General features: G+C 40.2%; 1 protein-coding gene across 1 annotated transcript in view; it reads right to left on the bottom strand.

Annotated features, from left to right (window-relative positions):
- Positions 1-594: 594 nt before the first annotated feature.
- Positions 595-25,233, bottom strand: part of LOC145351760 (septin-8-A-like) — a 61,037-nt gene continuing 36,398 nt past the window's right edge. Inside the window, exons 2-10 of the mRNA XM_080201377.1 lie at positions 24,865-24,979; positions 22,887-23,082; positions 20,895-21,081; positions 17,856-18,017; positions 17,124-17,220; positions 16,423-16,591; positions 13,822-13,954; positions 12,833-13,023; positions 595-5,666 (exon numbers count right to left, since the gene is read on the bottom strand). Of these exons, the coding sequence (XP_080057503.1) occupies positions 5,663-5,666; positions 12,833-13,023; positions 13,822-13,954; positions 16,423-16,591; positions 17,124-17,220; positions 17,856-18,017; positions 20,895-21,081; positions 22,887-23,082; positions 24,865-24,979 (1,254 nt within the window). The 3' untranslated portion in view covers positions 595-5,662. The remainder of the gene's footprint in view (positions 5,667-12,832; positions 13,024-13,821; positions 13,955-16,422; positions 16,592-17,123; positions 17,221-17,855; positions 18,018-20,894; positions 21,082-22,886; positions 23,083-24,864; positions 24,980-25,233) is intronic.

Here is a 25,233-nt window from a genome sequence, read left to right as displayed (position 1 = left end):
TCTCCATTTTGTTTCCTCATCACACAGACCTCCAAGATTAAGGACTTGCCCAATGGTTGTTTGCATTATCTCCAAAGCTTGAACAGCTGCCTTGTTACTCAGCGAATAACTGCAGATCCTGTTTGACATAGGAAGACCAAAGCTCCGTGCAGAGCTTCGCACACACACACAGTCGCACCAGAAACATACTGAGGGATTGAAATTCCCCCTAAGCTTAACAGCCTGGATGGGAAATGTTAACATAACAATTTATAGTGGTTAAAATATGGTCTGAAAAACATGACTAAAATTGTAACAACAGGAAGTAAGATTTGTGAAAAAGAAGTTCATATCCTACACACAATTTTCATGTTTACTTTTACAGTGGGTGGGTAAGAAAGTACGATGCAAAATCTGTAAAGTACAATGAGTAAATAGTCTTTTACTCATAGTAAAGATCACAATAGTGGGCAATGATCTCCTCTTAGCTGTCTCCACCATGATTACTGAAGATGTCTGTCTGTGTTTCATTCCCTCTTGAAGCAATTTCTCTCTCCTCCATTTTAAACTCTGGAGAGTGGTCGCCAAACACGAGATGGAGACAAGCAAAATAAATCTCAAAAACAAAATGATTTATTAACATTTAATGATAAACAGTCAGTATGAAGCAAATAATGAAAATAAAAACCAGCACATTTAAAGGACAAAGTATACTAGTCTGACACAGAAATAACCAGTTTGATTTTGGTGTATGACCAGTTTTTAACCGAGTCATAAAATTAAAGATGGGCACAATACACTGGAGTAAAATGAATAACTAATTGAAATGCTAGAATATAATTAAAAGACAATAGTCAATGGTAGATGTCAGTGCAATACTGTCACACAATGAACAATAAAAAGGGTTGTTCAAGTACAAACAATGTATGAAAGTTCCACAAAAGCACATGGCCTGAGCAAATGAACAGGTACACAGAATTACAGTGGCTTAAAGTAACCAAAGAATTACAGAAGCACGCCAAACAAAACAAAAATGAAAAAAATTACAATGAACTGGAATACTATGGAGTGATACAATTTCAAGTGATAATATTAGCAATTCTATTGTATGCAAAATGTTTCAGAACAATTCACTGCTCAACTTTAATGTCGACTTAATAAAAAAAAAACATATATAATTTTATAAATATTTTGTGGATTTCAAGCAAGCACCCTTGATGAGAAAGAATGCAAAAAAAATTCTTTACAATATGTTTTAGAATAGCTTGGTCCAATGACACAATGAGAAATGACATCTTAAAATGAACCTGATCCTTTAAAAATACCTCTCCACCTTCAGCAGAGACAATACACAGTGTACATTTCTATATAACAGATATTAAAAGCTACAATAGCCTTTTTACCAAGAATTTCAAACTGAAGATTATTTGGACTCCCAAAACTCAATAAACCCAGATGGAACGTGGAAGTGAAATATCCTGATCTAAAACTGAAACAAAACCAAAGATCTAAAATATTTGGTTCAATTTCAGACAAGTCAGTCAGTGCAAGTTGCACAATGGCTGACAGATTTAAAATATCACTAGTTTGATAGCACCGGTTTATCATGTCCCTTCCTCCCTGCTCCAGTCTGATTTTCTCTAATTCTGCAGGAAACATTAAATCAGACTGAGGTAGAATTCAAGAGGGATTAAAGCCAGCAACCTTTATATCTCAAAGCAAGAGCCTATCCTTCAACAGTGAGCTAGAACAGCTAGTTCACCATAGCAGAAGAGATCAACTTAAGTTGAGCTTTACTTTAATTTCATCTAGAGATCGTAGCATTTCCAACCACATTAACACTTCCATCTCATTGGAAATCCATTCCACAGCCTGAATTAGAGCATATGTTCACAGCCACAAGATGTCACCACTTTCACATTCATGGTCCAAAAGGTCACATAAACAAACAAGGCACACCCAGACGTCCCCAGCTATTACTGCTCTACAAGTAGCCACCATGAGCTGAATTAGTTGCTTTGGGTGACTTGCTTGCTGACTTTTTCCCTCATTTTCTGTATGTACCTGGTCTCCACTCTCTACCTCCTCCAACAGCATTTCTTGCGATTAGCACGAGGTGAACTGCAAATGTGAATCAGAACTCTTCCTTCTTTTACCAGAAGGTGGAGTTTTAGCCCACTCTGACTTTTCATTTTTCTAAATTAATATAAATATTTTAGCGCCACTAATCTCCAAGTCGTTTAAAGCAATGAAGAAAAAAATCAAGAGATTATTCAGCAACCCGTGTCCCTTCTGAATGATACCAATGATTTAAAAGAATTCATGAAAGAATAGAGCATTAATAAAAAGGAACTCACAGTTTTGGGTGTAGAAGAGAATGGTTTTACTTTTAATGACGTACCTCATTACTGTGGCTCTTGCATTGAAGAAATTAAATGATCCGACTAGCACCACTGGAAAATAGTATGCAACCCAAAGCCTTTTCAACATTGCAAACTCAAACTGAAATGGAAAGACACACAGCAAAATCCTTGCTGCTATTATCCAGTTAAAGTAGACACTTCTACTCACACCCAAACCAGAATAGTTGTCAAATTCAGTTTTGATGTGATCTACTGGAATAAAATATTGGATTTGCAAACTCACCCAATACTCTACTTTAAAGCTCGGTGATTTTATTACCCATTATAGAACTCCTTCTACACAAAATCCTAAGTCCACTAATTGAGATATAATACATATTTCTAAATGATTAACCATGTCTCCCTGTGCTACAGGCTATGGGTAGTAAACATTGGGCATGATTTATCCTAAAGTGTTCACCATCTCTGGAGTCTATACATACATGAATGTAAAGTATACAAGTGCTGGTGAGCTGAACACTTCCCTCAAGTAGAAATTTATATACACAACTGTGAAATCTTTTTGTAGTCTTTATACATCCAAAGATGTGTGGGTTAGGTAGAATGATTGGCCATACTACATTGCCCCAGGGAATGGCAGGGTACATAGGTGGGGTTACAGGTATTGGGCCCGGCTGGGATTGTTGTCGGTGCAGGCTCGGTGGGCCATTCTGCACTGTAGGGATTCTATGATTCAGTTCCTGGAAATGCAAGGAACTGAGAAAAGATGGGATTCAGGTCTGTAAAACCCCCACCCCTCTCCATCTTATTAACTAATGCAAACCCATTGCAGTTACAGATAATGACTGGAGAAATGAGAATGCTTGATCAATGTGGGAATACGCTACTGTTGATGTGGCCAAGCATACAAGTATGCTTGTATGTACCGGGCAACGTGGTACCACACTGGTTAGCACTGCTGCTTCACAGCTCCAGCGACCTGGGTTCGATTCCTGGATTGGGTCACTGTGTGGAGTTTGCACATTCTCCTTGTGTCTGCAGGGGTTTCCTCTGGGTGTTCCGGTTTCCTCCCACAGTCCAAAGATGTGCGGATTAAGTTGATTGACCATGCTAAAAATTGCCCCTTGGTGTCCTGACATGAGTAGGTTAGAGGGATTACTGGGTAAATGTGTAGGATATGGGGGTAGGGCCTGGGTGGGATTGTGATCAGTGCAGACTCGATGGGCCAGATGGCTTCTTTCTGCACTGTAGGGTTTCAGTGATTCTGTGAGGTATATGCAATAAAGAGGGTGCATTATTTCCTGTAGAACCATATTAACTGACATACTAGACAAGAATTTGTTGCTAATTTGCACTCCATTTTAAAAATAAGTCATTAGAAACTTCTGAGTCAGACATCAAAATTAAACTCCTGTTTAATAAAAAAGATTTTTTTTTTCTCAATTTGTTGAATACCACAAATCAATCCTTTCAGCCTTGACATTTTCACTGTGCAATCTGGAGCAACTTCAGAGAAACTTCAGATTCCAAAATTTTAAAAGAAATTCTTGTGCCTGCTTTAAAAGTTAATTCAAACAATCCTTCATAATATTTTTAACTTAAAGAAATTCCATTTATCACAGGAAAAATAACCAAAATTTTGATGTAACCTAAAACTGCAATCCCTTTGTGCAAAAATTTAGCCATCCTACAAAATTTGATGATGCTACAAGTGAACACTTCAATGTTGGTCAGTAAATCACACCATTCCTCATGTAAACTCTTCTTGCTTCCTAAACAATCCCTTTTAAAGGTGGCTTTGGTAGAGGCTTGCCAAATCTCCGCTTTCAAAAATGAATCAGGAGAAAAAAGACAGAGTAATCCAGGCCAGAGAAAGAGTGTGTGATATTCTCGCAGAACGTCAGTTACTGCTATGCTGATCAAACCAATTTACTAAAAAATATAATGACACACACAAAAAAAAAATGTAAGGTGAACTTCATCCACCACATATCCATCACCCAGAGGACTCATTCGCAGTTCGGCTGATAAAGCATAGAGGGGTTCAAAAGAAGTGGGTCTAAAGGCAAGGTATTTACAATATTATTTCTTTCACTGTTTCAGATATAAAACATAAGTACTCTTTGCTATAATAGATGTGCCCATTTAACCCATCCTTATATTGAGTGCAAAATATAGGAGTTTGCTCTAGAGAGTGAAAGGTCAAAGTGGCATACGACTAGTACCTCTTCCACATGGTCAACACATAACCCTGCAGAAACAAAGCTATTAAACATCAAAAGATTAATTAATATTAAACGCAGCCAGGCGTCTCCTGTGGATTCAAAGTGGTATTGTCCTTTCTCCTCACATCCATCCTCTCCCATGCCCCATCATCTATAAACGGACGATTCTCCACATCTTAATAGCTTCAGTGTAACTCCAAAACACCGGACATGATAAATTGAGCATCCAATGAACTGGTGAGGAAATCCAAGAGTTGTCCATTTTTTGTTTAAAAGATCCCTTTTCAGAATATAAAACTAGAACTACTTTTTCACTCAAGTTAAGAATCAGGACTGGATACTTTGGCACAAAGTTGCACATTTTAACTTTCCCCAAGAGCTGACTTTAAGGTTCAAGAACATCCTTCATTTTTAAGAAAATCAAACCTCTAAAACACCACGAATGAAACTTGGCTTGGTTTTCAACTTGCATATATTCTTTGGTGCAAGATTAAAATCTTAAAGCTGAGAAAACAATTCTGTGGCTATTGCACACACATTTTATAAAGTGTGTCATATGACATTGACGTCCTTGTCTTTTTTTAAACTACAGCCTTATAAAAATATTTTTTATATATATGTATACTCTATGTCAATGTTCCTTTAAAAAGGGCTCTTTGGAAAATAAAATTGAACAATTCATCTGAAGATTTCAACACATTGGCGACAATTGCTGAAATTTTACCACCTCGCCCGTCACAGAATCAGGGCGGACGAGGCTCACAGAATGTCATTCTCCGTCGGTCCTGGGCTGGCGAGGCGGTAAAATTCCGTCAAACGTGTCAGACTGAATAGGAAGGACATTAGAATTTACAACAACAATGAAACATATGGAAAAAAACAAATTTCATATAACGATCATCCAAACAGGGTTTCACAGGTGTTGGTGTTGGCTCTTTCTGCTCGAGCTTTGACTTGGAACGTTTGTTGTCCATTTGTGGTGGAGCAGGACTGGGGAAGTTAGGAGGAAAGAGACTTTTTTTTGCATTGTAAATATGTATTATTAAGGTCACGAGAAATAATCCCATACTGACAGGTTTAAATGTGCATGAAGCTTTAACTGAAAGAGAAACAAAACAAAAATTAGAAATTATATAGAACGAAGCAAATAATAAATGTGCTGTTACATGCTACTATATGACGATATTTCAAGTACTCAGCACTGATTACAGAAGAGGTGTGGTGAGCACAAATGGAGGAGGTGCTTATCAGACATTCAGCGGGAATTGTCTCAATATTTGAAATACTCAAACCATTGTCTTTGGTTCCCACTACCAACTTTACTCTCCAGTCACAGACGCCTTCCCTCTTCCCAGCAACTGTCTGAGACTAAACCAAACTATTTGCAGCCTTGGTGTCATACTTGACCCTAAGATGTGTTTCTAACGACATTTAACATTTTCACAAAAACCCCCAATTGCTGTCAAAGTGACACCGCCCAACTCCACATCTGCCTCAACCTATCTGCAGCTTGTTACCTCCAAACTTGATTATTCCAACGTAATCCTGGCTGACCTCCCACATTCTATCCATCATAAACTCAAAGCCATCCAAAATTCTGCTACAGGTGTCCTTACTCTTACCAAGTCCTGTTCACCTACCCACCTCTCGATGACCTTGATTTTAACAATCTCATCTTGTTTCTCAAATCCCTCTATGTCCTCATTTCAACAGCTCTATAATGCTCTGGGATATGTACATTAACCCAATTCTGGCCTCTTCAGCATCCGACTTCAATGGCTCCACCTTTGGTAGCTGTGTCTTCAGCTGATTAGACCCAAATCTTTAGAATTCTCTCTACCTTTCCTTCTTGCTCTTCCTTTAAGACATGTTTTCAAACCTATTTCTTTGAGTGAGCTTTTTGCCACCTGCTTTAATGGGTCTTGGTGACTAATTTTACTTTATTATATCCCTGTGAAGTGTTTTGGAAGTTCTTATCATATCTATGTAACACTTTTAATGAAAGTTGTAGGCAGGTGGGCAGAACGTGAGTGAGGAAATGCAAGGAACTCAAGAGAGAAAGGAGGTGGGGTGGGGGAAGAAAGGAAAGGCAACAGTGTGAAAGGCAAAATAGTGGAGGAGGTGAGATAGAGAGAAGACGGAGGCAGAAAGAGAAAGAGAGGGAGGGAGGGGTAGAGGGGAGACGAGATGAGGAGGTAAGATGGAGAGAAATTGAAAGAGAGGAAAGGAGGCACAAAGAAAAAGTAGAACCTAAAGCCACAACCATCTGACTCCAAAGCATGTGCTATCATCTGATTTAAGCTGATAACGGAACTACCAATCCCATACATGGTGAGAAACACATGGAATGGATTCTACAATTTAAAATGAAGAGTGGTCCTTCTCTTTGAGTTGGCGTTCTGAAAAACCAGCATAAAAGCAAAATACTGACGATGCTGGAAGTCTGAAGTAAAACAGAAAATGCTGGAAATACTCAACAGATTAAGTAGCATTTTTGGAGAGAGAGAGAGACAGAGTTATGAGGGCTGGATCTAATGCAGCCCAAAGAAGGCCGGCCCACCTAACTGTGGGAAGGGCTTTGCATCAATCCCCTGTTGATGGGAAATATTCCACTGACTGGGACTGATCAGTAGGAATCCCAGTTACTAGCTGCGGGATGTCAAATAGGCTCAATAATGAGCAACTGACACTGCAATTTACAGTGATTTGATGTGAACTGTTGCTGCATGTCTTTCCCATCCAGTAAATTTGTGCCCAAATTGAGGGAGCTGACATTGGGAAGGGGACGGGCAGGTTAAAACCATTCCTCTGCTTTTGCTTCTGACTTCCCAACACCTCACCCTCCCAGCGAACCCCCATTTCATGGTGGTTGGCACAGCTGCTTCACAGTGCCAGGGGAACTGGGTTCGATTCCCAGCTTGGGTCACTGTTGATGCAGAGTTTCCCTGTGAGTGCATGGGTTTCCTCTGGGTACTCTGGTTTCCTTCCATAGTCCAAAAGACGTGCTGGTTAGGTGCATTTGGCCATGCTAAATTCTCCCTCAGCGTACCCAAACAGATGCCAGAGGGCGGAGACTCAGGGGATTTTCACAGTAACTTCATTGCAGTGTTAATTAAGCTACTTATGACACTATTAAATTTAAATCTCATTCAACTGCGATCTGAGATCCCATTACATTCCTGGGCCCCTCGTACAGAGATTGCAGCAAGCTGCCTCCTCTCCTGCTAATGGCGACGAGTCGCTACCAGTCTCTGATTGGCAGGCTGCTGACAGCAAGTGGGATTTCCAGCACTGGGAACCTCAAATTGCCACGTGGCTTGGCAATCATGTCGAAGGTCCACTGGTGGCCACTTGAGTGCTCTGAAGGACACTTGATGCTACTGAGCTGCACCCATGGGACCAACTAGTGATTCCACGTCAGTTCTCTGACCAGTGGGCAAGAATCCCATTGGCCTCAAAAAATCTGCCCAATGTTTCAAGTCAATGGCCTTTTCTCAGAGCCAACCTGTTGAGTATTTCTAGCTTATTCTATTTTTATTATTGAAAAATCAACATTCGGTTTGTAGACATAAGAACATAAGAAATAGGAGCAGGAGTAGGCCATCTGGCCCTTCGAGCCTGCCCCGCCATTCAATAAGATCATGGCTGATCTGTCGTGGCTCAGTTCCACTTTCCCGCCCTCTCCCCATAACCCTTAATCCCCTCTCTTATCAAAAACCCATCAACCCGCTTCTTAAAAATATTTAGCGAGGCAGCCTCCACCACTTCAACGGGCAGAGAATTCCAGAGATTCACCACCCTTTGAGTGAAGAAGTTCCTCCTCAACTCCGTTCTAAACCGCCCCCCCTTTATCTTGAGGCTGTGCCCCCTAGTCCTACTGTCTTTTTTGAGCGGGAAGAGTCTCTCCACCTCTATCCTATCCATCCCATTCATCATCTTATACGTCTCAATGAGATCTCCCCTCATTCTTCTAAACTCCAACGAGTACAAGCCTAGTTTATTCAGCCTCTCCTCATAGCTCAACCCCCTCAACTCCGGTATCAGCCTAGTAAACCTCCTCTGCACTCCCTCCAAGGCCAAAATATCTTTGCGCAGGTGCGGCGCCCAAAACTGCACACAGTACTCCAGCTGCGGCCTCACCAATGCCCTATACAGCTGCAGCAAGACCTCCCTACTTTTATATTCAATCCCCCTCGCTATGAAGGCCAGCATCCCATTCGCCTTCCTGACCACCTGCTGCACCTGCAAGCTGGGTTTTTGCGACTCATGCACAAGGACCCCGAGGTCCCTCTGCACCGTCGCCTGCTGCAGTTTTTCGCCACGTAAGTAATAGTCCTTCCTACCATTCTTCCTACCAAAGTGGACCACCTCACACTTGCCAACATTAAATTCCATTTGCCATTTCCTGGCCCATTCGCCCAACCTATCTAGATCCTTCTGCAGACTTTCCACACCCTCCGCACAATTTGCCGTTCCCCCAATCTTGGTGTCATCAGCAAATTTTGACACCCTACACTCGGTTCCCTCCTCCAGATCATCTATATAAATGGTAAAAAGCTGAGGCCCCAGCACCGACCCCTGGGGCACTCCACTAGTCACCATCTGCCAATCCGAATAGCACCCGTTGACCCCCACTCTCTGCCTCCTATTTGACAACCAATCCTCTATCCACGCTAACACCCTACCCCCAACTCCATGTCCCCTGACCTTCTGCAATAACCTCTTATGAGGTACTTTGTCAAATGCCTTCTGAAAATCCAGAAAGACCACATCCACCGGCTCTCCTCTATCCACTGCCCTGGACACATCCTCATAGAACTCCAGTAAATTTGTCAGACACGACTTCCCTTTAATGAAACCGTGCTGCGTCTGCTCTATCAAGCAATTCCCTTCAAGATGCCTTGCAATTTCCTCCTTAATGACGGATTCTAACATTTTACCTACCACAGACGTTAAACTCACCGGCCTATAATTCCCCACCTTTTGCCTGCCACCCTTCTTAAACAACGGCGTAACATTAGCCGTTTTCCAATCATCCGGCACTTCCCCGGAATCTAGCGATGTCTGGAAAATAACCACCAAGGCATCCACTATAACCTCCGCCATTTCTTTCAGAACCCTCGGATGCATTCCATCCGGTCCTGGCGACTTGTCCACAATCAGCCCCTCCAGTCTGTCGAGCACCGCCTCTCTAGTAACAGTAATGTCATTAAGACCCTCCAGTCCTACCACCTTTCCATCGCTAACACCCGGCAAATTATTCACATCCTCCTCCGTGAAGACAGAAACAAAAAAGTTATTCAATACCTTAGCCATATCCCCATCCCCTACCACTAGGTCCCCTTTCTCATCCTCTAAAGGACCAACGTTCACCCTAGCCAGCCTCTTCCTTTTTATATATTTATAAAAACTCTTGCTATCCTTTTTTATATTAAGCGCTAGCCCAGCTTCATAGTTTCTCCTACCCTCCTTTATCAACTTCTTTGTCAATCTTTGTTGACATTTAAACCTCTCCCAATCCTCTTCTCGCCCACTACTCTTAGCTACTCTAAATTCCTCCGCTTTTAATTTAACACTTTCCTTCACCTCCTTCGTTATCCACGGCTTATTACCTCTCCTCCTACGGTCCTTTTTGACCATCGGAATAAATTTCTGCTGAGCACCAAGAAAGATCTCCTTAAAGATCCGCCACTGCTCCTCAGCAGACCCTCCCTCCAACGCGCTCCCCCAGTCAACATTCTCCAATTCTTCTCTCATCCTACCGTACTCCCCTCTATTCAAACAAAGGACGCATGTCCGGGAACCCACTTTCTCCTCCTCCATCTGCACCAGAAACTCCACCATACAATGATGACTCTCTCCAAGAGGATCCTTCACCACAAGGTCCCTAATTCTACCCGCCTCATTACATAGCACCAGATCCAAGATAGCTCTCTCCCTCGTCGGCTCCAACACACACTGTTCAAGGAAATTATCCCGGCAGCATTCCAAGAACTCCTCCTCCAGCCCACCGCGTCCAACATGGGTCGACCAATCAATATGCAGACTGAAATCCCCCATAACTACGGCCGTCCCATTCCTGCACGCCGCACTTATTTGCACGTTAACAGCCCACCCTACCTCCAGATCATTATTTGGGGCCTATAGACGACACCCACCAGTGTCTTCCTCCCTTTGCTGTTCCTAATCTCCACCCACAACGATTCCACTTTCTGCTCTTTGGCTCCAATATCATCCCTTGCTACCACCTTAATGCTATCCTTAATCAGCAGAGCTACGCCACCCCCTCTTTCCTCCTGCCTATCCTTCCTAAACACTTGATACCCCTGGACATTCAGTTCCCAGTCCCTGTCACCTTGTAGCCACGTCTCTGTAATGGCCACCAGATCGTATCCATTTGTGTTGATCTGCGCCACCAGCTCATCCACTTTATTCCGAATGCTTCGTGCATTCAGATAAAGCGCTTTCATCCCAGCCTTCACCTGGACCCTATTTGCCGTAACGTCACCAACCATACTCACACCCCCTACTCCCTCTATTATTGGGACATCCTCGGCCTCTTCGTGGCATTGACTAAAGCCAACCTTAAGCAAAAGCTCACTTTCGCACGTAGATAGTTTGATTGAATTTGAGCAACAAAAATATTTCTCTTAAGGAAATACTAAGGCACAAAAATGTACCAAAGGAAGTTTAACGGAGTCATGGTGAGTACACCACTAAACTTCAGATGCTGGGTCAGATCAGGAAAATATTACTTTGCTACATGAATCCAAAACAAAAATTCTCTTTCTGTGGCATCTAAAGCAATTGAGTGGAGTCAAAAAGGAGATCCCCCCTTTCTCATCCTTGAATTTGAGAGCACATGACGATACCTTGCTGCCTAGTAATGACCCATTTATGAGCTTTCTTCTCACCCTCTCCATAGGTAGAACTGTTCAAGCAGAGGGAGTGGTGTAGCTCAATTTTTTTCAAACTCCAGAGTCGTCCTACTCTTTATATGTAATGGATTCTGTTCTTTCTTCAATCACTCTCTTCACCACTTGCACATTTACTACCTGGCTGATTCTCAAATCCCTGAGCACACTGCAAAAGTCAGCTACTGGAAGTTCTACAATAGTATTGAGCCAAATTGCTCTGCCTTCAAGGCAAGTGCTTCCCTTTCTTCTAACCGACACTCACATTAAACATCCACTGTCTAAGACACCTAGACATTGGACAAATACTGTCATCAGTATGCTATGATCCTATGCCAAAAGTAGATACAGGTTACTTGTGCTCTGTAATTGATTCTCACTCAAAAAAAAACGAATGTTCACTTAATTTCGAGATCTACGCAAACTCAGTGTCTACAGGCCAATCCAAACCCATTAATACATCCTCACTTTGGGAGGTTGGTTCTTCTTGAATAATCAAGCTTAAGCAGTGCTTCTTCCATTATTGATTTGCATAGAAATTACAGTCAAATAAAGAAACCAGGATATATTTAGATATAAACAAATGCTGGGTGTCAGTTGTTTAAACCAACTGGAAAAATCAACAGCACGGTAACAATTTCTGACAAATGTAGTTACTCTTGTTTGGATCATTAAATCCTGGACGTGCACTGCTCCCCACTTATTCCTAATGCTATAGCACCAGTAGATAATTCAACCGGCATTAAGACGTTGATGCAGAGTTTAATTAGTCCCTGAGCACACACGCACGCTATTCTTGTTCGAGTGCATCAGAGGAACATTTCTTTAAATATTCAAACAGACAGTAACTTAGTCAAATTGCCTGAAATAACTTGTTCCATAATCTATTTATAGCTCTGTGCATTCCATCACTCGGAAGACCACGCACAATTTTGTGCTTAGTCACTTCCAAGCCACTTGCACTTTTGTGCTTACATATCTCCATGGAAGTATTGAGAACTTCAGGTTTATACAACAGAAGCAGGTGTTCCAACCGCTTCTGCCTTGTAAAGGTGACCTGGTATTGGAAACTGCAAAGGTTCAGGGACTGACTAAAGTATAGGGCCTTTAGCTTATTCAGACAAAAAAACCCAGAAAATATACCTGTTAGTGACTGACACATGACAGCACGTTTGTCAGCATAATGTTCAATACAGACACCACAGGGTAGGATTAATTATAACTTGTGTGGTACAAGGAGGAGAAAGTGTCAATAATCAGTGACCACAGTTTCATTCAGTAAATACCCTGAAGACAATTTCCATTGTATGCACTTAGCCACTAATGCAGATAGCTAGTTAAACCAGCTTACTTTTTTCTATCTTTGTCTTTCTTGACCGGCTGTTGTCCTGTAGCCTGGAAGGACTGACCCTGCAGAGACTGCGCTGCCATTCTCCTACGGTTAAACGCATTCATTTCTTCTTCCAGTTCTCTTCGCTTCTCCTCTAACTTTTTCTTCTCTTCCTGGTGCGTTTTCTTCAGTAGATCAAATTGATCGTGAAGCTGTAACATAGCCAGAAGAGTAATGCAAGCAAAAATTCAATATTCAGCAGAAGTCATTTATTTCTTTATGGGAAACATGTAAGCTGTCATGAGATCAGCTGTTAGCCTTCATTTATCATGGGCTATATTATCCAAATTTCAAGTAACACGAGGTGAAATTTCCTTCTATTATGTTCTTTCCATGTATGCATGATGCAAGAACTCTGTCTGAACTTTAAACTCTAGATGCTATTTTTGACACATTGGACTCGATTTGCACAGGTAATCACAACAAACTATCGATGTCTGCTATTGTACTGGTAAAACTGGAGGCAGCTTATGATGCCTGCACAAGCAGTGTTGAACATGGAAGTCATGTTGCTGTCCAGACTTCCTGCTACTCTTTAGGGTGCGCTCTTGAAATTCCCACAGACAAGAGTCCTTAGACATCAATGAACTGAAGAAAATGTCTTTTCTTTTGCTGTGATATTGCAATCAAAGCCACCTTAAAAAGTGACGCCTTGCTAATGAAGTAATGAAGTATAACTGAGTTTTTAAAACAGTGCACTAAGTTCATAACCATTGCTGTGTTTTTTTGTTTCATGTCAAATTGTATGGTGAATTGAACTTTTAATGCCACAAGATTCAGACCAGAGATTCCAATACAAGTAGCAAACCTGGGTATTAATGCAAAGCCTGACGGCTTTATTTTCTTACTGTTATGTACAGTCTAGATTATCAACAGGAAAATGAATAAATATAAAGTTTACAAGTTCACAGAATCTAACTACTTTCCACATTTCAGGAAGTAAGGCTTACCTCCTTCTCTTTCTCTTTCAGATCTGTTTCAGTCTCTTTCACTCTCATGACAAACATTTGTCTCATCTCCTCCTCCTTCTTTTGCAGCTCACTCATGAATTCATTCCTCTTAGCTTCATAGGTCTCCTGCAGGCTGAACCCAAAACAATACATTTAAAATTACAGACATCAAACAGGTTAGTTTACCAGCTGTTAATTCAGATTTTTGTTTTCCTCTGCTGAATTGTGTGCGTGTCATTCTGAGGCACTGCCACGATAGGGAATGAAATACTTCTCACTTCTGGCATTGAGTCTGCACTAAGCGCATGCAGGTAAAACTTGAGCACAGGCAGTGCAATATTCTCATTACATTATCCCAGTAGTGCATGTCAAAAGAACACCATCTAGTTCAATTCATGTTTCCGTTAACTAATCCGCTGTTCTTGTGAAGAAATTTCTAATTTGTACTAAGTTACAGAACTTCAGTAGGTCTAAAAAGTGTCTCACCCCCACCAGATATAGCAAAACTGTATAGTCATAAGAAAAGGAGATCTTAGATCCCCTGTTCCTGGATTGAATTAGAATAATTATCCCACAACAGAAAGGATCATATGTTAATTCTTTGTGCCCTTAAGCAGGTTCTGCCTCATCTTGGGGACAAATAAATTTCTTGGCCACTAACTTTTCAGCGGCTAAGAAAATGACAAGGGACAAAAAAAAGTTACATGATCCAGCTTGGTGAAATCTAGCAATCATAATATTTAATACACATACTAAGGCAAGACAGGAGGGTCAGGCCTTCATTAAGTTCTTCAGTAATAACTACTTTTTGGTTTTCCACATTTTTATAACAGTGAAGGCCAAGTAAAGTTAGTTTGCCCACCTTCCCAGCCCAGATACAAAACTGCAGCTCAAAAAGTAGCCAGCTGACCAGTGTCCATATCAAAGTAGCTGCTGGGAGCTGCACAAGACAGTGGCACAGTGGTTAGCACTGTTATCTCACAGACCAGGGACCCAGGTTCGATTCCCGGCTTGGGTCACAGTCTCTGTGGAGTTTGCATGTTCTCCCAGTGTCTGCGTGGGTTTCCGCTGGCTCGCTCCGGTTTCCTCCCACATTCTGAAAGATGTGCTGGTCGGGTGCAATGACCCGAACAGGCGCGGAAATGTGGCGACTAGGGGATTTTCACAGTAACTTCATTGCATTCATGCAAGCCTTACTTGTGACTAATATGTAAATGTTACTTTAAAAAGTCGGTCATGTTGGATCTCCTTCCTTCCATATAGCGAAACATCCATAGTATGGCTGAGATTGCAGACATCTACTAATCTATCAGTATGATTGTAATGACTTTAAATCGGGCCACTGAGATTGGCCCATCAGAAAATGAACTCCCTGATTAACTAGTCAACTGATGGGCCAATTAGGGAGTCTATTCCTTGTATCTAATCGGATGTGTCAGTTCCACTGGCACTCCCGAAGATAGACTGCTTATTGATAGCACTCTGTGAACTGCTGTTAGAATTGTAAATAAAGGGATTTTGGTGAAGGGACTTCTGCCTCCGGATACTTATTACAATGATTCCACAGCACCGCCATGTTTGCAACTTCTTGACTTCAGTTAAGAGTCAAAATCTCAGTATTTTTTGTTAAAATTGAGGCTTACGTTGCAAACAAATTGTGAAAGTTTAACATGCAATTTTTTCCATGACAAGTTCCAAAGTTAAGTCGACCATGTTCTATAATCTGGTTGATATGGGTCTGGAATTTGGGACCATCATTACTCATTGTTGTGGAAAGCATTTACATTATTGGTCACTGGTTTTCACTCACTCTCACCACATTGAAGCACTACCATGCGTCTAGAAGAATGCAGTTTGTACAGTAGCAAATAGAACAATCCTACCAGTGTCTTGAAAGAATCTGAATAGTTTTACTCCACTAAATAAACAGAATGCCATAGGATTAACGCAACATAAACTTGATATCATGCAAGAGTTATCATTTCAAGGGTTACATTAGCCTGCAGCATTAAGAAAGACTGAATTCTTCCAACAGGATTTAAAATTGAACAGAGAACTATTTTATGTATTGAGAGTTTCTTGCCGCTTTTGGTTTCAGACAGAAACACTGTATTTTCATATTAGGATGAAAGGAATGTGAGGCAATGGATAAGGTTATAAACATGACCCAGTAAGTGCAAAAATTCAAATTGCTTCAGCAAATGGATCATGTAATGAAATCTCTTTTCTGTTCCAGGATAAAAGTAAAGTGACTTTGGGTTATGTTCCCTCACAAGAATCTGGATAGGTTGACACTCTGCCAAGGAACCAGTGATTTGACTAGAGGTAAACAGAAAGCAGTCTGTCTATAATCCATCTAGGTTTTGAGAATGGAAATTAACTGTGTTTTACATTGAAGCGGCAACACTCAGTATTATTCTATTTTGTATGAATTTCCTGTTCATTTGTCATGACAAGGACGACTGTGAAGTCATACAGAATTCCTGTTCATCTCCATCTAAAAATATGCATTTTCCAAAATGCAAACCAATACCTTAAATGCCTGAACAAGGTTGCATTAATGATTTTTTTTTGCACCAATATTTATCTGAATTTTCCAACCTGAATGGTTTGCTATCAGGGTCTGTGTCTTTGAATCCCATCTCCTCTAGCTTGCATCGCCGATACAACTCATAGTGTCGGGTGTGCGTCTGTTCTCGGAGATCTTCCATATTAACACGAATCAGCATTTCCCGCAGCTTTACAAAGTCACAATGATTTTCATTTTCAACTGTCAAAAGAACAAGTAACTGACGTATGAGCAGCCATTTTAATTAGTGGTCCGTTTTTTTGCACTTGTCAAGGAAGTCAATGTTAAGAAACGAAACGTCTTACATATGCATATTAAACGTTCAGTGGATAGAATGACGTAAAGCATGCAATCCTCCTTATAAGCGAAGAATGCCTCCGACTAAACTAGTGAGGCACTTTCATTCAATTTATCATCAAATATAATACAAATACAAAACTCCTTTATTGTTAAATAATTATTGAGAAACGTATCACTTTTTTATTTTTCTTTGGCCTTTTATGACAAGATTACGTAACAGAAAAAGCAACACGAGCAACCTTCCTTTCAAATATCAAATAACAAGGTTGCATCACATAAATATACAGGAGACTAGCTCAGACCATAGCAATTGCAACAGCACACTAGTCCCTTTACAAGTGTAATTTGCTACCTCTGATTGAGGAAACCCATCTCTATCATCTACATCTTGTGAAACAGGTCTTTATAGCAATTTGATAAAACCTTCACCTACCCTGAACAACACCCCATGGGTACTGTCGAGCCTTCACCAGTTTATTTCCCACCTTCACTTCTTCCATACTGCCAACAACTGCAAATGGAAGATGAGCCTGCAGGAGTGAGGAGGGGAGAAAAAAAAAAGGCATCTCTTAAATTATGCTCTTTGTTCTATTGGTATTGCATCACAACAGATCATTCACTTTAAATAATTTATGTTGGGCTAGGTGATGTGGTTGACTACAATAGTAGTAAAACATCAGGGAGCAGTTCAGACATGATCAATAGAGGACAAGGTGCTAACCGTGATGGAGAAACCTATATGGTGCTGCAACTATGTTACAGGGCTATTTAAGGATATAGTCGTGCAACATTCTGCAACTCTGGGTGTAGGTAGAAACAGCGTCTCCAGATTTCTTAAGAGTGGTTTCTATTATACAGGTGTGATATTTCCACTCCACGAACTGTCACTATAGCATCTCTGAACAACACTGCAGATTAGCAGTGGAAAATATCAAATTCTGTGTTGCACTCAAATGAAACTATGCTTAGACTAGCGCGAATTGATTTTACTCAAAGACCTTTGGAGGCAACAGAAAGAGACTATTTAAAACTCCAAAGGCGAAAAGAAGGCACTTCAGCATGCTGAGCCATCATCAGGCCCCAGTAACTCCCATTTTACAGCCAACAGAAGGAAACAGAAACCTGGGAATTACAAGGTGCACCTGCAAGAAGTTCTGATACCTACATTCATTGTCGAGTTGATCTCTGCCACAGCATCATCGTCTGTTGGAAACTGGTAGATCTGAACACCATTGCTGACCAGTTCACTCATTATCTTTATCTTAAATTTGTGTAATTCACTTTTAGAAATTGTGTCAGCTTTGGCTACAATAGGAATAATGTTTACCTAAAATTGTGAAAGAAAAATCTAGTTGAGAAAGGTCAACAACTTTCATTCAGCATGGCAAAACCATAACTGAACAAATTTTGAGATGAAGTTTTTGCAATATTCCCGCCGCACCCACCCCCCCACCACAACCAGCTGGATTTCAGAGACTTCAACCAGATATATCTGTTCAACAGTTGCTAAAATGCAATTGTTTTCAACGTTTGTTTGCAGCTCCAATTGTGGAGAGGATATAATTGTAACACTTGCAATAATTATTTTTAACAGCATCCAACACCCCTGATAAGACAACCCTTGAACAAGGAAAACAAATAGTGGTAGCAGCATTCAATAATGCCATTGCCAAACATAACACATTAATCTCTTTTATTACAGCATATTTCAGAATAGAACAGTGCTTTCAATCTTGTGATATTAAAAGAAAATCAATCAGATTAACTTCACACTCTACTCCCGGCATTCAAGCGTACTTTGATAAACAGCAAATTGTTAATCAGAGCCTGAATGGCTTGATGGGGCATTTTTGCTGCAAATAATCTAACTATAGCAAAAGGAGAGGCATGATAAAGACAAGTTGCTGGAAGAATTCAAGTCTGGCAGTATCCATGGAGGGAGAAACAGTTGGCGTCTGTATGATTTTCCTTCACAGCAGGATGAGAAGCAGCTGTAGAAGTGAATTACAATGCAAAACACAAAATATGAAGAGGGAAAACAACAGCTGAGAAATCAAGTCCTTTCATTCCCACAAAGCCTGTGTAATAAACAACGTTGTGACTCTCCCAGTTTTTCGGTGATTTAAAAGAATAAAAAACTGAGAGTGGGAGAGGGGTGGAGGGGAAGGAGAGGGTGATGGAATTTCTCCAGATTTCTCCTCAGCACAAAAGTATCAATCTGACAAGCAAATTGTTAATTGTGATTTCACCACACACACACACAACACATTGTGAGATGACTGGTTCCTTGTTGATCAGATGGTAGCTTTGTGTTCCCAGCTCACCAGAGATGTGTCTCTGCTTTCACTGTGTGACACAGTGATGGAGGTATTAAGTTTACCATCTCCCCTTAGAAGAAAGGGATGCTTGTCTACAGATTCAATTACTAGCATGGTTCCAAAAAGTTAGAAAACTTGTTCAGAGATCTATTTATTTTGTTTCTTCATTCCTTGATTCACAAGTAAGTAACATGCCTGTAAATTGCAACAATTGCTTAAATTAAAATGAGCAAATTTAAGTTGGAAAGCATCTTATAAAGCCAGTGTAACTTTACATTGCCTCAGGATGTGCCAGTCAGTCAGTTTCTTTCAGGTGGGGGAAGAAAGGAGAAAGAAACCCTGTCAGAAGGGTCACAATTTCAAATGAAATAGATCCAAGTGCCTTTTAGAATTTTCTAGAGATTCATTGCATTGAAGACACAGTTATGAAGGCATCACAACAGGATTAAAAGTAACTTAGAACTTTAGGATTAGAATTTACAACAATTAGAATTTATCTTGGAGCAGTTCACATAAACCCAATGTAACAATTGAATCTACCTCCACCACATTTTGAGTCAATACATTCCAGACCCTAACCACTCACCGAGTAACAGAGGGTGGAATTTTCCCTTCCCAACTGCCACAGGTGGGACATGGACCATGCAAAGGTCATTTAACCTTAGGCGGGATTTTCCAATCTTGGGGCGAGCTTGGCCAGAAAATCCTGCCCAAAGAGTTTGCATATGCTACCTTTGGTTCCTTTGCCAATCATACCATTAGGACCACTGGATGGTGCAATGTGAATGGACAGCTACCTTTGCCTGATTGTATGGTATTCAGAATGTCTCAGCGGTGAAATTGAATTCTCACCTCAGAGGTGGTGGGCATCTTCCCACTCATGCCAAATTCATATTTTGCCGATTGCTTCAAATGGATCGATTTCATGAGATTTGAGGATAACCAATAAGCGAGGAATTTCAAAATGAACACCACACCGGAAATAATTTAAAGTATTCAACTTTTGTGTGAATACAAACCTTTTACAGGAAAAAGGGAAAGTAAAAAAGGCATAAACAGAAAGGGAAAAATATGGGTCTGCTTCAATTGGAGCAGCTTGTGAACTTCCCTGCCCTAATCCTGACAGATGTCAGAAATATAAACAAAGACATGAGAATTAGTGTATTGGAATGAAGAGATTATTTTACAGGAAATATGATTGAATATTTGGGTGGGGAGAAAGCCAAACAAAAACATGGTATTCATTTGTGACGCTCAGTACCATAGAAGAATCATATCATCATAGAATGATACAGCAGAGATGGAGGCCATTTGGCCATCAAGTCCGCACTGGCTCTTTGGAAGAGTGATTCAGTTAGTCCTACTCCCTTGCCCTTTCACTATAGCCCTGCAAGTTTTTTTTCTTCAGATGCTTGTCCAATTCTCTTTTGAAAACCACAGTTGAATCTACCTCCACCACATTCTCAGTCAACACATCCCAGATCCTAACCACTCACCGAGTAACAATGTGTTTGCGCATGCTTCCTTTGTTTCCTTTACCGATCATACTATTATGAACACTGGATATTCAATGTCACTGACTTGCAAGGGGGAAAGACAGCTACTGTTACCTGATTGTACAGTGTCCAGTGGGACTGTATAAAATGTTGGGCGATACAAAAACATGATAGCTACCATGCATAGTGTGTATCTTTAACTACATATCCTTCAGCTGGATGTGTGCAATGCCATAGGTTATTCATATAACCATGTAAAATAAAAGTATCTATTACAATATACATTTTGTCATCTTGACTACTTAAAAAAGAAAGCTGCACAGATTTCTGTGCGTCTTGCAAAGTGATAACAAAAAAAATCATTACTTATGCATAACCGATCACTGATACCTTGCTGTCCAGCTTTTTCATTGTGACTAAATCCAATGATTTGAGACAATGACCAGTGGGAGCAATGAAGTACAGACAGACGTGAACTCTTGTGTCATGAAAATCATGAAGTGAACGCTTGATCTTCAGCTCCTCCTGAAGGTAATTCTCAAACTGCGCATCAATGTAGTCAACAACAGGTTTATAGCTGTAGAATAAAAACAGAATGAATTCCTGGAAGTTCTGTTGCTCATAAATTTTAAGGTACCTCATGTATTCGGATCTTTAAAAAAAAACAAGATTCTTTCCAGTCCCAACATATCCACTGAAAGACTTACCTTGCACTACCCTATCAAAGCAAGACAATCCAGTTTTCATCATTCCAGGGATGAATATTTTACACTATACGGTCAACACTACAATAGAAATATTTTTCAGATAGTTACTCAGTGATATTAGTGATCAACTTTATGACATTTATCTCGTTCATATTATGTAAGTTTTAAACAACATTACATTTTCTTAGTTGAATTAATTTATGTTAGGTTATGTCATTTCAAGAAGAAATTAGATATTACTCTTGGGGTTAAAGGGATCAAGGGATTGGCAGGATTGGGGGTGGGGTGTGGGAAGTTGGGATCAAGATACTGAACTTGATGATCAGCCTTGATCAAAATGAATGGCAGAGGAGGCTCAAAGAGCCAAACGACCTACTCGTGCATCTATTTTCTACATTTCGATATATATTCCTTCTCAGTTATTGTACTTTCTGTGACATCACGCAAGTATGGCCAAAGATTTCCTGACACATTAGTAGTCTCCACAGTTAAGTAGAAATCTGCTAGTTAACATGCAAAGTAAAGATGTGTTCTACTGAATTTACTACCTTCCAAGAGTCTCTGCTTCCACACCCAAAAAACTTGAAAGTTTGTAATCTGGAAGCACTAAGGAAATGGGAAGCTCAATATTGCAGTTGTTCAGAGATGACCTCAGGGCAAGTACATTTAAAAGTCTTCCATTATCATTCATTCTCACAAATTAAATTATTGGACCATCCCATAGATCACTGATTCTATTTGATGAAAAGCCAAGTCATACACACCAGGAAAGCCCCATGTTTGATCCCTATTTTGTACTGAGATAACAAGTGTTGTGATCAGAGGCACTATGTATGACTCAACATTTGATTTGAGCGGGAATAAAAGCAGCTAGCTTTCTTCTTCCGGATTGCAATCTAATGATCCTTGCTGGAAGTTTGCACATTTGAATTCTAGATGGGAATAAAACTCGATTGAGCTGGGATATATCTTGCAGTCATATAGTTAGTCAACGCTCTTGAATAAATCTCAACTGAATAATGGACACTTTGGCAAGGTGCTGGAGGTCGACTTATGTCAGGGAGAACATATCACACAAAGAATGCCTTGAGAAAGGGAACATTGGAGTTTAAAAATGTACTTTTTGGAAGGTAGTGGGAGGAAGGAGCAGCTGTGGTTGTGCGTGCCAGTTCAAGGAAATGGAACTCTTCATTTAGTGCTGCTGCTTGCATCTTGCAATTTACAAATACATGTTTGGTTCAGAGCACAGCTCCTCAGCCCTTAATACAGGAAAGTTAATTATTGCTCTTCCTACATTCTTATGGTCAGCTTTGTATGATGGGCTCACTTGGCACTTGTACAAAAATGGCTAAAGCCATTTTAGATAGGAATTTGTGTGATCTAAGTAAAGTGCAAGCAGCAGATACTTCAAGGTTCAAGAGAGACGTTGAAGCGCTGGGTTGGGGGAGCGTGAAAGATGAGGAGGAAAGATATTTGTGCTGAGTTCAGAATGCCACCGAGAAAGACACAGGAGCAAACTTCGTAGCCAATAACCTGATCAGAAGATGCTGTGCAGTGTTTTGGAAAGGTGATTTTCCAAAACAACTTAAAAACAGAACATGCAAGCTAACATAGGAGAAAAGAAAAATGAAACATTCCCGATTAATTGTGTTCCACGCTTGTTTCAAAATCTTACCTTTCTTCTTTATTAACTTGGTCACCAAATCCCACTGTATTAACAACAGTCAATTTAAGATCTACATTGGTTTCCTTCAAACTGTAACTTTGTGGCTTTAGACGAACACCTGGCTCATAGTGAGTAGCCTCCTCACTTTCAAACATTGTGTTGAACAGAGTGTTCATTAACGTCGATTTACCGATACCAGTTTCTCCTAAGGAAGCAAGAGAAGCAAGTTAAACATGTGAAAGTAATAATGCAGTAGGTAAGGTGGCATAATGGTCATGATACAGGGCTAGTAATCCAAACACCTTGGCCAATGATCAAGGGAAATGAGTTCAAATCCCACCACAGCAGCTGGGGAATTTAAATTCAGTTAAATAAATAAAACTGAAATAAAAAAAAACCTGGTATCAGGGATGACCTAGAAACTACAAATTCTTGTAAATATCCATTTGATTTACACATGTTTTTTAGGAAATGGCCCAATGACCCAATCTGGCTCATAGCTTCAAACCCAAAGCAACATGGTTGAGTATTAATTGCCCTCTGAAATGACATAGCAAACCCCTGAGTTGTAGCAAACTGCTAAGTATTACAATAATTGGACAGCAGATCAGAACTTGCTGCGTGATGAAATGGAATGAGGTAAGGTGAGATTGGGTCAGGTAAGATGAGGTGAGGCAAGGTAAATTGGCAAAAATGAAAGAAATAATGCAGACAAGAATCATATTTAATCACTCTGTAATGCGGTAGATATATCTACACAATGAACAACAGAGGACCACTTTATTATTCAAATCTTATACCAGTGACTAATGCTATTCAGCTCGCTGAGCAAATTTATTACTCTGTTAATGTTTTTCTCTCACTTTTATATCTCAAATGATTATTTTTGGCAAGGGCAGACAAATGTTTTGGATAATGTAAACATGTGCTCAATTGAAGAAATTATCCCATCTCAGGTTTGTCCTTTGGTCTTTAGTTAGATTGCTAATCTATGATGAAATAAAGATTGGGTACTCACATTGTTCTGAGTTTCCCGAGTTGGTGGTGGGGGTGGGGTTCAATAGGAAAATTAACCTTAGGTCCCCATTGCCCCATTGAAAGTGCATGTATGCAAATATAATTGGGCTGTGTGATAACAGTTAATTGACTGCGGAAGGCACTAATAAGTATTTTACAATGCATGAAAATTAGCCATCAGAGTTAAATACCACAAGTTACTTTTAGAAGACAGAGTGACTGAAACTTTGAAAAGTATGAAAAGTACAACTTAAATTTAAAACCTTGCATTATTTTAAAATCTCTACAGGCATTTCATAATCCCCTTGAATCAGATTCCAGCAAATTTGCCAAATATTCAACATTAATTCAAATTAAAGACACCCATCACAATTTAAATCATGATGAATTAAAAACAGAGCTGTCAGGGGTGACTTGCAAAGAGTTGATCAGACTACACACATTTAAATATACATGGAACCAAAATAGAGATAATACATCAAAATTACAAATGTTTGCACCAGTATTTTGTTCCATTTTGGATGACATTCGCGGACGCTCTGTTCTAATCTCTCACATGCACACCCAGCAGCCCTCTAATACTCATGTGATATGTGCAATTAAAGAGAGAAGTGAGTGACAGTAGAATATTTAACATTTAAGGGAATCACAGGTCATTTACTTCTGGCCTTTCGCAATGGTTCATTAGAGAACAATAAGCAGGGATCCAAACTGATTCTTTTTTCTTCTACTTGATGAGTGCTCCCAGTTCAACTGTCAACCCCCACCACCCCCCCATGGCTTCTCAGCTGGTAACAATTAACTCAGACCAAACCATTACAACCTCCCAAAGGGCATTAACCCACCAAATGATCTGCCATGCCACAATTTTAAAAATCAAAATAATCGATAATCATTTCAACTTGCATCAAGTTACTATACATCATAGCCCATGCTAAGCTGGTGGTTTTTATCCAATGGCAATACTTACCTACACAAAGAATGTTGAAACAGAAGCCTTGTGATACAGATTTGCTGACTAATTGATCGGGGAGACTGTCGAAACCTACATGACCACCAAGATTAAGGTTACGCTTCTCCACCTCCTGTAGCAAAGGGAGAAACATGATATACATTATAGATATGGAACAAATATTAGTGATATGTGTCCATGCGCAACAAAGAGAGACTGCAGCACATCATGCACTGACAGAGCACCTGCACCTTATACCCATGTAAACAGAAAGAGGTAGACATTGTCTTCTATATTCATCAATTGCCCTAGTAATTGAAGATTGGACATAGAATCATAGAACCATAGAAACACTACAGTGCAGAGAGAGCCCATTTGGCCCATCGA

This window comes from Carcharhinus amblyrhynchos, chromosome 13 (assembly GCF_965287045.1).
Source record: "Carcharhinus amblyrhynchos chromosome 13, sCarAmb.v2.hapA, whole genome shotgun sequence".
Taxonomy (NCBI): Eukaryota; Metazoa; Chordata; class Chondrichthyes; order Carcharhiniformes; family Carcharhinidae; genus Carcharhinus; species Carcharhinus amblyrhynchos.
This window is presented reverse-complemented; position numbering and strand designations above follow the sequence as displayed.